The following is a 14,906-nucleotide window of genomic DNA, read 5'->3' on the forward strand; positions in this document are numbered from 1 at the left end:
ATCTCTAGGGAAAATAAATACTAAAAATAAAGACAAGTCCTTAATTAGACTGTATGGAGTTATATTTAGGGTTTAACTAGTTATTACTAATGGAAATGAAAACAAAAATAAAATGATAAGCCTTAAAAACAGTTCCACTCAATGGCCATCAAGATCACAAACACAAAGACCTGTAACTGTTTATATATATTATATATTATATATTATATATTTCTTTTATCATCTTTTGTCCTGTTGCTTACAATAAAAAAAGGAGCTATAATCACAATTATTACAATTATAATTGTTAACTGACAACAACAAAAACAAACTGGCCTAGGAATGTCTCACCCTCTCTAAGAAGAGTGTAAGGAGGTTTCTGGGCTTATTTGCTGCTGCTGCTGCCCCCACAACCCGATGGATGATTTTGTGAAAACGTAGACACTTTCTTTTTTTTTTTAATCAAAGCTTATTTATTCAACACAACAGGACCTCAGTGGTTTTCGCGGCTGAACATGTTAGCACCAGTAACAGTGCATGTACAGTGTGTCATGCTAAAAGAAAAACAACAGTTGACCGGCATGTTTTAAAAACCTGACAAAGGCATTAATATTAATGATTAAAAACACTTCTTTATTTCAATCTCCTGAATAGTGTCATCATCAGCCAGACCAGAATGTTGCAAACTGGATTTATATTAGTAACATTAGCACAATTCACAACCCTAGTGTGAAATAAGATTGAAAAAATAAATCCAACAGTGCAGTTTCATAGAAAAATACAACAAAAATGGCACATTTGAAATCAAAGCGTATAAAATGAATAGTTATTGTACACAGATATGTACACAAGAGACTGCAGGATCAGAGTTTTTTTGGGGGGGGTGGTCTCTCGATGAGCTTGTGTCTTATGTTTAAACAGCGACCCCTGCTGTCGGTTACTCGCACCTAAACGCAGTAACACTATTTCATCCAAAGTTCAACTGTCAATGGATGAAAAGGATGTCAAGGTATGAACGTGCAGATCCTTCAGAGAACTTTGATGATCTCAACTGGCTTGACTTGACAGGTTTTTGAAGCATCTTCAAAAAAAACTACCTGACACCATATTAACACAGTGTGCTTGTTCATAGTTGCCGTCCATCGTACCGACTTAACTGTAGACGTCGGTGTCAGAGATGGTTTTTTTTCAGACACACAACTCAACCAACTTGTTATTTGTTTAAATCAATAGCAACAGTTGCCATTAAGATCATTCAACATCAGACAATATTTGACCTTTTTTTTGTAGTTAAGTCTTTTTCCAGACTAGATCATTTAAGCGTGAGTTATTCAAGGGGAACGTGATATGCAAAATTATATACAATAGACCACACATGACCGTAGGGTACCGATGGTACCGGTATTCTTGACTCTCGGGAGTATTTAAAGTAAAGTTGTGCATTATTTTTTCCATGTCGTCCTCCATCGAGGCTTCGTCTAGCCCGCCTGAAGCCCCCATGACGTGTCCGACACTACAGGAGCGTGGGCTTTCGTCACAAACGTTTATGCTTGGAAGTCATTTCCAAAATGTCTTCTCTGCTCCTCGGTCATGGACAGGTAGGTGGCCCTCATCGTCGGGGAGTACTGCGGAACGAGACGTCGATAAATACAGTTAGAAAGTCATGAAATGATTGATGGAATCACACGTTGTGTCTGTGATATCTATGGGAGGGGTCTTGGGTTCTCTCAATGGGTGGTTGAAAAAAAAAAAGGGACGGATCAGTCATTGTAGTCTGACCACTTGTAGTTCAGTATTCAACACCAGGGAGAAATCTGCCTGTGATGTCAAGAACGGCTTCAAACCACTTAAGTGTCCTGTATGAATATGGTTAAAGCTGCATTTTTTATGATTGAAAATATAGTGTCTGGCTCCACCCAGTGTCAGAACAGTGCAACTACAATATTATGGCATATGCTAGTAATGGTTTTTTGAAGCTTCATCATGCTTATTTTCTGAGTCCACTAGATGGCGGTCTCTACACTATTTTCCTTTGTTTTGAAAAGCTGTTCAAATGAAACATCACATTATTTTTAAACTGATTGCGCCACCTACTGACCTTCTAAACAACATGACACAGTTTCATAAAGCTTCATCAGTCCATCACTAGTATATGTCATCATTAGATTTATTTAGAAAACAAAATTAAAACCTCTTGTTGTGTCTTCCGCAGTTTTATCTTTCTGGCACTAACAGACTCTTTTTAATACAACTTTTAAGATTAAAAAGCATAAATTAATAACATTGTATTTAAGGTTTGAGATAAATAGACAAGTCAGTCTAATACAGACCTTGACAAAGTGCGGCCCGGGGGCCAAATGCGGCCCTTTGACTGTATTTATGCGGCCCTTGTAATGTCAAGTATGATCATGTATAAATGGTTTTAATGCATTAACAAATGTATTTTGTATTCATTATTTATTTAAATGTTCACATAACACTTCCCTCCTTTTTGTGTGTAATTTTGTGTGTATATATTAATCTCTCAAAACATTTTTTGATGGAATAAATGTTTTGAAAAAAAACGAATCTATACAAGAATAAAATTGCAGCTTATTTAGCTTAATAAATGTCACGGCCTAAAGACGCATGTCCTTCTTTTTAAGGGATTTTTTCGTCTTTCTTTTTGCTTGACGGCCCCTAACAACATTCACAGAATTTAATGTGGCCCTTAAATAATTTGAATTGCCCACCCCTGGTCTAATACAAGTTTAATAAAGCGATAAAGTTGTGCTTTAACCTTCTATGGAAGCCATGAAGGAACATTCTAAGTCGCTACAGCAGACATTGTTAAATGGTGCCTTAGAAGCCAAATTGCGTCCCTTAGATTTGCCGTCACTCAAAGTGACAGGCCTGAAATAGTTTCTCACAAAAACCGGAGAACATGGAACCAGAAAGGTCAGACAACCAGGACTGATCGGTAGAAAGCGTGCAGATGAGGAATGATCTAGCAGGAGATCCACAGGTGCGTTTTCTACACGAGCCACTAGATGGAGACAAACCTCGACAGCGAGTCTAAGGAGGAGGAGGGTTGAGACGAAGAGCAGAAAGACGACTTACTCTGTTCATATACTGCTGAGAGTAAATCTCCACAGGTCGATTAAAGAATAGAGCGCACATAGAAATGAACAAACAGGCGACAAACAAACAGAAGACAATACACAAAAGAAGCCATTAGCCGGAAAAAAAAAACAACTGCTGCAAGTTCAAGGCATGAGGGAGAATTCAATTATACATCAGAAGAAAAAGAAGAAGAAGAAGAAGAAGAAGTCATGGGGTGGAAAAAAAGTCACATGATCAACGTAATTACATTTAGAGAAACATGCAGCAAACACAGAAAGTAGAAGCTTATGACTGAAGCCATGTAGGATGTGTTGTTCGCGGGCAAGCTTTAGAGCCAGAGGCCGATTGTTTCAAGTGTTCATTTCTGTTTACAAGATAAGCTACCGAGTCCTCATAGTGATATTTAGCTACTACAAGTTTAGTTCTAGCATCGAGCTAGAGTGTCGTTTCACCTAACCTGACATCGCAGATAAACCACCAGCATAAATAAGGCACAAACATACAGAAGTTTGTTATAGTTATACACATTAGAACACGCTGTAGCAGGAGTTTTTACCAACTAGTGGATCTATAAAGTGGACATTTTTGTGCAAGTTAAATAGATTTGCTCCGATGTGACATTTTAACTGTTCATACAACTTTCTTTACTGCTTTTTAAATAATGATAAACATGATAAATACTATCTTAGAGTGCTAATATTGATTTAATCTATAGGTTACACTATTTTGTCGCTGGTACTGATGTCACATGAACGACCCGGTTCGTGGGACCCAACGCACCGAAGGTGGTGGAGAACCTCGTCCTATCAGAGGAACGTTCTCGTAGCGAGGGTTCCCGCCGAACAGTGCGGTTTGGTTCCTGCAGAGGGAGAACAAACGCTGGTTTAAGAGTCTAGTTTGGAAGTGGTGACAGGTGATGACATCATCATCATCATCATGACACTGGTACTCACATGTAGTCGGGGATGGCGGGGTGGGAGACCGTGGGGGCCGGGGGGTGCAGACTGCTCTGGCTGCCTATGCTGCTGCTGTAGCTGCAGAAACTGTGCATGTTGGTGTGGTTCTGGTTCTGGGAGCCGGGTCTGCGGGCGCGAGGGTTGAAGGGGTCCTCCTCGTCTATGTCGTCATAGTCCTGATCTCTGGAGGAGTCCACATGACTTTTATCACAGACAAATCTTCGCCGCTGTTGGTTTTTGCCCGGCGGCGAATTGAACGAATTAAAAATCAATCAGAGCATCGACGGCGAGTCTGGGAGTACCGGGCTCCAGAACCGCACTGTGGCCTCGAAATGCTAAAACAAAATTAAGTTTTTGTTTTTTCTGGATCAGGCTCAAGTTGGAGCGCAGACTAATGTTCATGCAGGAAATCACTTGATTAAAGTAAAGAACATGCAGGCAATTTACAAAATAAAACACTTCTTCATCCAGTTAAAGCTGGATCTACATATACAATCGCTTCAGGGAGCGTCTTGTATGAAAACATTTATAAAATTAATAAATAAATTGAATGAACGAAAAGTTGAAGAGCTTAAAAATGGAGCCGACAGCCCAAAATACAAGAGGGTAATGTGATTTAACTATGGTGAAGACATTCATTTAATTTAGTTAATCTCGTGATATTATCATATCGAGATATTAATAACTAATAATCATGTGCTGATCTGAATCAGAAACTTTTATTGCCAGTGTTGTAAATATACAACTTGTCCTACTTAAGCGAGGAAAACAGCCAATATCATGGAACTGAGAATCTCATCAGCTTTTTTTTCAATTAAATATTTGACGTTTATTTCGCCAGTAGAGGGCAGTAATGAGGTGGACAGGAAATAAGACCGCTCTGTTGATAGAAGACGTTGTAGACATAGCAGCAATGTCAGGCAGCAAATTATATTTATAAATCCATTGTTTTATCTCTGTCCTGAGGTTTTCTGATCATGTAAATAAATGATATTGACATCTCGATCACCGCTGTCATCATTCAAAGAAGGGCAAGATTTTATTTCTATTAGGTGTGAGAACTTGTCTTCGGAGACCAACCGTCCCCATGCAAAGTGCCTGAATGCAAACAACGAAAAAGTCCACCCAGTAGTTGAACCGAAGGACTACAGTAATGAACATGAACAACATCACTCGGACAAGTATAGTTAATTGTGGAGACTCAATGAAATCGGCGATCGGGTTAAGCTTGAGTTTAGTACATTATAATCATCAGATATTAATAACAAGAGATACAAATATATATATTTTTGAAATTTATTCCATAGACTTTCATTATTCTAACTACATTAAAGAAATTTAAAAATTCAACAAAAAATATAAAATGTAACCATTTGTACAATAAGTTTTTAATGCAAAATTCTTTATCTTGTATAACTGTTATAGATTTAATAACTTCAAAGTTATGGTTGAATATTTTCAATTCAGCTTCCATGTATTGTGACCTCCACTAAGGATGTCATGAGATCGTCTGTTAGCTAATTCAATAATGATTCCAATTCAACGTAGCGGAAACGCTGATAATAGGAGCAGACGATTACATTTACAGAACCATCTGGATCCCTTCATTGTTTTCGGAGACTCGTCGTCGTGAACTGACCTGCAGGCGATCTGCCTCCAGGCTCGAGGGACGACACAAAGCATCAGGGTGAAGGCACAAGCTGCTAACAAGGAGAAGAGGCACAGGTAGAGGGCGCCCTCCACTCCATCATAGCACACACCCACCATGGCATCCAGGTATTCCTGCGGCAGCAGAAGGTTTGTTACAATGTGACTCAACGAAGAGGAGGGCGAGAACCAGAACCCACCTTGTTGAGCCCCCTGCAGTCCAACAGAGCAGTCAGCTGGTGCAGACTGGACTCAGAGGAGTTCAGCAGGTCCTGGATGCCCAGAAGATCCCTCTAATTGGGACAAGACCGTTTTTGTTTTCTGATCCTCATTTAAGTCAAATTTACATTTCATACCTCGGCTGTCGGGAAGAGAGGGACAGCAAACTGGAGCAGGCCCTGGATCTGGATCTGCATGGTGGTCAGCGAGCGCTGGAAAATGGTCAGGGACTGGAAACAAAACAAACGTGGAAATAGATCAAAATGACAAATGTATTATTAATTTCATTCATTTAAATTCAATAAAATACTCACATAGTTGTGATGCATAGTTTAGAATAATTTTCCTTTGAACCATATCTTTTTAAATATGTCTATAATAAAAATATTTACAACAATATAACCATGAATGTTTTTATCATAGTATAACTCATAAATGTTGCCTATTATTGATAATATTATTAGAAATATGTTCATTTAATGACCACAACTGGAGGTCTTTCTAGATGTTTAAATTCGGTGAAATCAAACCAAAAATCAATTCAGACAGTGTTTGTAAATATACGTCAAAGTAAAACCGACTCTGAACAAAAGGGAATGAAACCCAAGGCTAAAGTCAGAACAGGACACGATCCTTTTCCTCGACCACCAGGATTGTAATCACTTGATCTGACAGTTTTCCTGATTCTGGATTGCAGACTATTTTTTTCCTCCGCTTTAGGATCTCACGACCTCGTTTGAGCTCCACTGAACTCATCTGCGTTTGTTGCAGCAAAGATGATGAGACCAGACAGTGCAGCCAAAGAGGAATACTTGGAGGAAGATGATGAGACGGAGCAGTAAAATGAATCAGACTGAGGAGGCCATAGAAGTGATTTTATCCGAGTTACTTCTTTTTTTTTTACATGTTCTTTATGAACTTGACATTTAGTTAAATGATAGAGTTATAGAAGACATTTTGTTCTTAAGTTGAGGTCAACGATGGTTAATTTTAAGTATCCTCATATAAGCGGTTTATTAGTTTCAAATCTGCAGAAAACAATAGAATAAATTAAAAACATTTGTAGTTATTTTCCCTTTTATCTAACACACTAACCCGTGTCTTTCAACTTGTGTAATTCAAAACACTTTTCTTTCTCATGAGTATATGATTAAATTGCCTCTGCACAATTTTCATAAACAAACAGGTAAGAAATGCTTTCTGCCAAGTGAAGTAAATTGCTGTAAATAATATGTTGTGATCGTGGCGTACCTGCTGGTAGGGGTTGGACAGTGTCTGGTTGCAGTAAAGATAATAATGAACAACATCTGGGGAAAAAAAAAGATTAAATTCAGATGCAGACTTTCACTTTATCTCCGCCATGACTTTCTTTCCATCTTTCTTACCGGGGCCGATGAGTCCCCTTGTTTTACTCATGATGAACTTGTCCGGTGCGATACAGAAATCACTGGTGCCCTAAACACAACAAATCAACGTTAATATTATTATTATCTTAACAGAGGTGTTTGTGATTTACAGAAGGAAGGTTAATTTAAAAATCGGTCAAAGCTATATCACTAACACTGTTAGCATCTCACCACAGCGGCGGCGAGATCGACCCCGAAAGACGCCCAACTGAGGATCAACGTCAAAACTCCAAACACCATCATCCTGTGGAGACACGAAGACAAACAAAGGTTGAAGGTATTGAAATTCCATCAACAAACAAAGGCATCTTTGTCGTTTCGTGAGACGTGCGTTCTGCTCCGGGACGCACAGCCATAACTGCATATAGGTCGATTCAAACAGGCTTGTCAGCTCTTCTTCTGTCTGATCTACTTCTCTGGGCAGTTTCTGACTCCTTCACTTCCTCTCAGTTTTTTTTTTTTTTTGTCTCCCGCACTCACAGCCACCATGACGTCCTTTCACTGACCCAGAAACCCAGCACCAGAAGCAGGACCAGAGCACGCTCACGGTGAGAACCAGGGGCGGAAAAAGTTCTTTGGCGTTTCATGAAAATGTTAACATCAATATTTATAGGATATTTTCTGCATGGTTCATCCCAATCTACTTTCTATTAAAAACTTATTTAAGCAGCTCCGACACCATAAAGGCGCTTGTCCGTGAATTTGTGGTTTGCAGAAAGACAAGTAAACAAACCAACACAGCTGCAAGAAGATAATATAAGATAAGATAAGACTTTATTTTATTGTCATTGCACAGAAAACACAGCAGTGAAACTGGCAACGAAATGTCATTGCTTGGCAACCGTAAAAAAACACATCAGAGAGAATGTATAAATAAAAAGTATAAACATAAATATTAGTAAGTTAAAAATAGTGCAATATGTTATAAATAGAATAAATAAATAATATTTTAAAATAGTGCATAGCTCAAGTTCATATTTCATTCAGCAGTCTGATGGCCAGAGGAAAGAAGCTGTTAAATATATATAATATAAATAGTTAACAGAGACAAGGGATTAAACACTGAGCAGCAAAAGGCAATACAAAAGAAAAACCCAGAAAAACAGAGATAAAGCTCCTGACTGACAAATACTGATATACAGAGTCAGTACACGCAGATACACAGAGACATACTATCCAGCTGCAGAGCAACAGAGAAGAAAGGCAAGGGATGCAAACGTTCAAAACAAAGCTGCTAAACAACAGATCAAGAGACGGAGCAAAATACGGATATAGCAAAAGAGAGTTAGAAGAAGAAGGCAAGCAAACGAGAGAAAGAGCTAGAAAGAGAAAGATGAAGAAAAAGACGAAGCAAAAGTTTGACCGAGCAATGGATGGACATAACAAACAGTAACAAAGTAGGAGAGACGGAGCAGGACACCGAGCAGAAAGAGACGGATCAGGAGAAAGTTAGAGCAAAAAAGAGAAGGAGCAGGAAAGAGACAATTAAAGAAAGAGATAGATCAATAAAAAGATACTGAGCATGAACTATACACAGCGAGTGAGATACATAGTAAAAAAGAGATGAAGCGAGTGGGAGACATAGAATGAAAGTGATGAAGCGAGTGAGGGATGAAGCAATTGAGAGACCTTTAAAGAAAGAAACAAACTGAGGAAGACATAAGAAAAAAGAGACGAAGCGAGGGAGAGACATGGAATGAAAAAAATGGAGTAAGTGAGAGACAGAGCAAGTGATGGACATTGAATAGAGAGGTGAAGTGAGAGAGAGACAGAGGAAGAAAAGGATGGAGAGAAAAGAGAGAAAGAAAGAGATGAAGTGAGAGAGAGACAGAGGAAGAAAGAGATGAAGTGAGAGAGAGAGACAGAGAAATAAAGAGATGAAGTAAGAGAGACATAGAAAGAGATGAAGTGAGAGAGAGACAGCTAAGATGGAGAGAGAGAGAGACAGTTAAGATGAAGTGAGAGAGAGACAGCTAAGATGAAGTGAGAGAGAGACAGCTAAGATGAAGTGAGAGAGAGACATAGAATATGAAGTGAGAGAGAGACAGTTAAGATGAAGTGAGAGAGAGACATAGAAGATGAAGTGAGAGAGAGACATAGAAGATGAAGTGAGAGAGAGACAGTTAAGATGAAGTGAGAGAGAGACAGAGAAAGAGATGAAGTGAGAGAGCGACAGCTAAGATGAAGTGAGAGAGAGACATAGAAGATGAAGTGAGAGAGAGACAGAGAAGATGAAGTGAGAGAGAGAGACAGTTAAGATGAAGTGAGAGAGAGACAGAGAAGATGAAGTGAGAGAGAGACAGAGAAGATGAAGTGAGAGAGAGACAGAGAAGATGAAGTGAGAGAGAGAGACAGTTAAGATGAAGTGAGAGAGAGACAGAGAAGATGAAGTGAGAGAGAGACAGAGAAGATGAAGTGAGAGAGAGACTGCTAAGATGAAGTGAGAGAGAGACAGAGAAGATGAAGTGAGAGAGAGACAGTTAAGATGAAGTGAGAGAGAGACTGCTAAGATGAAGTGAGAGAGAGACAGTTAAGATGAAGTGAGAGAGAGACTGCTAAGATGAAGTGAGAGAGAGACAGTTAAGATGAAGTGAGAGAGAGACTGCTAAGATGAAGTGAGAGAGAGACAGTTAAGATGAAGTGAGAGAGAGACTGTTAAGATGAAGTGAGAGAGAGACAGAGAAGATGATGCTAAGATGAAGTGAGAGAGAGACAGAGAAGATGAAGTGAGAGAGAGACTGCTAAAATGAAGTGAGAGAGAGACAGACAGAGAAGATGAAGTGAGAGAGAGACTGCTAAGATGAAGTGAGAGAGAGACAGAGAAGATGAAGTGAGAGAGAGAGACAGAGAAGATGAAGTGAGAGAGAGACTGCCAAGATGAAGTGAGAGAGAGACAGAGAAGATGAAGTGAGAGAGTGACAGAGAAAGAGATGAAGTGAGAGAGAGACAGAGAAGATGAAGTGTGAGAGAGACAGAGAAGATGAAGTGAGAGAGAGACAGTTAAGATGAAGTGAGAGAGAGACTGCTAAGATGAAGTGAGAGAGAGACAGAGAAAGAGATGAAGTGAGTGAGCGACAGAGAAAGAGAAGAAGTGAGAGAGCGACAGAGAAGATGAAGTGAGTGAGCGACAGAGAAAGAGAAGAAGTGAGAGAGCGACAGAGAAGATGAAGTGAGAGAGAGACTGCTAAGATGAAGTGAGAGAGAGACAGAGAAGATGAAGTGAGAGAGAGACAGTTAAGATGAAGTGAGAGAGAGACAGCTAAGATGAAGTGAGAGAGAGACAGTTAAGATGAAGTGAGAGAGAGACAGCTAAGATGAAGTGAGAGAGAGAGACAGCTAAGATGAAGTGAGAGAGAGACAGAGAAGATGAAGTGAGAGAGAGACAGCTAAGATGAAGTGAGAGAGAGACAGTTAAGATGAAGTGAGAGAGAGACAGAGAAGATGAAGTGAGAGAGAGACAGTTAAGATGAAGTGAGAGAGAGACAGCTAAGATGAAGTGAGAGAGAGACAGCTAAGATGAAGTGAGAGAGAGACAGTTAAGATGAAGTGAGAGAGAGACAGAGAAGATGAAGTGAGAGAGACAGAGAAGATGAAGTGAGAGAGAGACAGAGAAGATGAAGTGAGAGAGAGACAGCTAAGATGAAGTGAGAGAGAGACAGAGAAGACGAAGAGAGAGACTGCTAAGATGAAGTGAGAGAGAGACTGCTAAGATGAAGTGAGAGAGAGACAGAGAAGATGAAGTGAGAGAGCGACAGAGAAAGAGATGAAGAGAGAGAGAGACAGAGAAAGAGATGAAGTGAGAGAGAGACAGCTAAGATGAAGTGAGAGAGAGACAGAGAAGATGAAGTGAGAGAGCGACAGAGAAAGAGATGAAGAGAGAGAGCGACAGATAAAGAGATGAAGTGAGAGAGAGACAGAGAAAGAGAAGAAGTGAGAGAGCGACAGATAAAGAGATGAAGTGAGAGAGAGACAGAGAAAGAGAAGAAGTGAGAGAGCGACAGATAAAGAGATGAAGTGAGAGAGAGACAGAGAAAGAGAAGAAGTGAGAGAGCGACAGATAAAGAGATGAAGTGAGAGAGAGACAGAGAAAGAGAAGAAGTGAGAGAGCGACAGATAAAGAGATGATGTGAGAGAGAGACAGAGAAAGAGAAGAAGTGAGAGAGCGACAGATAAAGAGATGAAGTGAGAGAGAGACAGAGAAAGAGAAGAAGTGAGAGAGCGACAGATAAAGAGATGAAGTGAGAGAGCGACAGATAAAGAGATGAAGTGAGAGAGCTACAGCCAAGAGTCACTAAAGGTACAGAGATGTCGACCAACAGACACAGACTGACACAAACAAACTCCAACAAGAAACAACTTATTTGTTAAACTTTCATCTTCAGACTCTTCTCTTCTCTTCTCTTCTCTTCTCTTCTCTTCTCTTCTCTTCTCTTCTCTGCTCACAAAGGTTCATCTACTTCTCTCCCTGTGTGTCCAGGTATCCTTTCAATCTTTCATGTCTCTCTCCTCCGCTGATGCTCTTCTTCACTCTATTTTCCGATGCTTTGTCTCCTTCATCACATTTGACACGGACGTGCTTTTGTTGTCGCTCCTTCGCGCCGCATCCATTATTCACCACAATAGGCTGAAAATAAACGCCTCAATATTTCACGAGCTCGGACCCTCCAGAGGAACCCACCGGCGCCCGCGGCTGGAGAAGACGTAACGCCGGAGAAAAACGTGTTCGAGCAAAGCGTCCACGTTTCGTCGGTGCAAGTCCATGGACTCCATGTTCATGTTTGTGACGCGACTCGCGCCATAAAAGAAACACTTGAATTTAATGTATAAATAAATGAAGGACGAGGCGACGTGCCATCCCTCCGAGAAGAACACACCCACGCACACATCAACACACGCTGAATACACACTGTTCTTACGCACACACATTTGCATACTAAAAACAGAACATGAACGCTGACTCACACCGACGCACAAACGTACGTCACGCACTTATTCGAACACACACGGATTCACACTACCATGCTAATGTTTTGTCATGACCAAGGCTCGTGTCGTCGCCGTAGAAACCGCAAAAAACACAGATGATGAGTCAGCAGATTTTTTTTTTTTGTTTCCTTACGTGGTGAGCAGCCATCGCGACTGTTTGGCCAGACCCAGACACGCCAGCAGACAGATGACCAGATCCAGGATCAGCAGGAGCAGGTAACTCAGCCACCTGTGGACACAGCAAAAAAAGGTCACGCATTTGTGTGTGTGTGTGTGTTTGTGTGTTTGTGTGTGAATCTCTTAGTGTCAAAGATACAGATGATGAATCATCTCAAAAATGAAAAAAAAAACTTCTGAACACAATCATATTTTTCTTTCTCCTCCATTTTTCTTTGTCTCTTCTGGTGACTTTCATCACTATTCTCCTCCTCCTCCTCCTTCTTCTCCTCCTCCTCATCATCATCAATCTTTCATCTCTTCATTCTTCTTCCTCCAGCTCCAGAGAAATGTTTGCCTCGCGCTTCACCTTCTCCATCAATGCTTCATTTCTTCCTGGTCCGTCTTCCATCGCGATCCTTTTTCTTTTTTTGAACCGACGGACATGGTGAGATCGATCATCGGCAGATTTACGGGGGTTGAGATGATGGCGCGTCTTTTTTTAATCGACGAGTCATACATTCTTCGACGAGGACGTCACTAGCTGTGTTTAAAGTGAATTACTGGAGGCACTTCAGAGCGAGAACAAGACATTCCAGCTGGAATGTAGACCACTGACCTCAGTCAAAGTTTGAGGAGGGATCGGGTCAAGAGAATGGGGGTACAAGGGGAGCAGATGACCCCCCATGAAAATCCTAACGTGTCCAACTTGTGTTGGATTTAATTTAATGTGTTACATACTTATTAAGGGAGACTTGAATAATGTAACTTAGTTATGGTGATAGGTGGGGGGGCAGAAAAACTTGTAATACTTTGCAAGTTGTAGTATTGTAATATTTATGTCACCATTTGGCAAATATATTTGTTTGTCACTTTTATTTAATCAATTTAAAATGTTTCCTATTTTTCAGACCCTTATACAAGCAAACCTACGTACCTGACTTAAGTCCCAGGAAATAAAGGAACATTATTAAATATGAATGGAGTGTAAAACCATGGTCATGACAAGTGGATAATTACATAATAATAATAATAATGTTCTGTTTTTGCCATATATCTTAAAAAGTTATTACATGATGACTTATGAGCTGCAGATTCACAATTCATGCACAAATCTTCAACGCAAATGCAATACTTTTAGAACTCTACGGCATATTTTAGTTTTCTTTCTTTAATTACATTTCCTGTCAAAGTCCTTCATGTAAAAAAAAGATCAATACAATTAAGCCGAGAAATTAACTAAAGGCTATTTTAATTTGAAACAGTATATATTAAAGAAAAAATAGAAAGTTCAATCAAAATATCTACTTTAAAGAAGGACAAGACATCAGAAAGAACACGTGTGCGAGACACACACACACACACACACACACACACACACACACACACACACACACACACACACACACACACACACACACACACACACACACACACACACACACACACACACACACACACACACACACACACACACACACACACACACACACACACACACACACACACACACACACACACACTCCAAACAAACCCATTAGTCGGTCAAATCAGTCACTTGTATTTACCCGATTAATCCACTCAACACAAGTCACATGACGCGTCAAGTCACATGACGCGTCAAGTCACATGACGCGTCAGAACACACCAGCACACTGAGCTCACGCACACATGCACTCGCACCGACTCACGGAGTACAGTCGGTCGGGGAGCATCACTTAAGCAGGCGCTACACACACTCATGCAGGAAACCTTGTTTGATGTATTTGGGTCAGAACTTAAGAATTATCACACTGAGTGAAGAAAGAAATTGCTCAGTGATGAAAGGGGAAAAGATATAGCAGTTGTCTGGATTTTTATAGTATGGTGGAAACAAATCATTCATGAAGAGATGTGATTGTTTTTCATAATAATAGGGTAAAATGAATATTTGCAATTAATTAATTACTATTAAACTCAAGGTTGCTGGTTCAAAGACAACCTTGTGGTACACTTGAGAGGTTTCACCTACTACCTGTAGTATTCGATGCTGGCGGTCCGGTCGGCGACGGTGGCCAGGTCCATCTGGGCCTCCTCCCAGTCCGGCAACCCAATTAGCTGCTTGATGACGTTGTCGGCCATCTGCTGCATGAACTGCAGCGTCTGGATGTAGTCGCCGCGCGCCGCCAGGATCTCGTCCAGCCGGGCCAAGTGCTGGTGCAGCCCGGTCCGCATGCTGCCCATGGTACCGCTCACCTGCAGGGAGGAGGGGGGGGGGGGGGGTAAATCAATGTGTAAACACCAAAAACCATCATTTCAATTTTGCCCTAATATTATTAATTGATTGAAAAATGCAATGTAGTTTTGGTAGGAAACTGCAGGGTGTTGATTAAACAGTTTTCAATACGCAATACATTTACAGTAAATTCATTTTCGGTATCAATGACACGTTTTTCGTTACCAATTTTATAAGGAA

The 14,906-nt window shown here is 40.4% G+C and overlaps 1 protein-coding gene across 2 annotated transcripts in view; it reads right to left on the bottom strand.

Moving 5' to 3' along the window:
- Nucleotides 1–484: 484 nt before the first annotated feature.
- The window catches only part of ttyh2 (tweety family member 2), a 38,239-nt gene continuing 23,817 nt past the window's right edge, over nt 485–14,906 (bottom strand). Inside the window, exons 4-15 of one of the 2 annotated variants that reach the window (XM_087784053.1) lie at nt 14,466–14,686; nt 12,429–12,524; nt 7,481–7,553; nt 7,289–7,358; nt 7,155–7,210; nt 6,041–6,133; nt 5,885–5,977; nt 5,677–5,819; nt 4,035–4,220; nt 3,862–3,940; nt 3,079–3,105; nt 485–1,604 (exon numbers count right to left, since the gene is read on the bottom strand). In XM_087784053.1, coding sequence (XP_087640179.1) covers nt 1,524–1,604; nt 3,079–3,105; nt 3,862–3,940; nt 4,035–4,220; nt 5,677–5,819; nt 5,885–5,977; nt 6,041–6,133; nt 7,155–7,210; nt 7,289–7,358; nt 7,481–7,553; nt 12,429–12,524; nt 14,466–14,686 — 1,218 coding nt within the window. In that variant the 3' untranslated portion in view covers nt 485–1,523. The remainder of the gene's footprint in view (nt 1,605–3,078; nt 3,106–3,861; nt 3,941–4,034; nt 4,221–5,676; nt 5,820–5,884; nt 5,978–6,040; nt 6,134–7,154; nt 7,211–7,288; nt 7,359–7,480; nt 7,554–12,428; nt 12,525–14,465; nt 14,687–14,906) is intronic. The other variant, XM_087784054.1, reaches the window with a different exon arrangement.

Source organism: Callionymus lyra, chromosome 2, assembly GCF_982586985.1.
Source record: "Callionymus lyra chromosome 2, fCalLyr1.hap1.1, whole genome shotgun sequence".
NCBI lineage: Eukaryota > Metazoa > Chordata > Actinopteri > Syngnathiformes > Callionymidae > Callionymus > Callionymus lyra.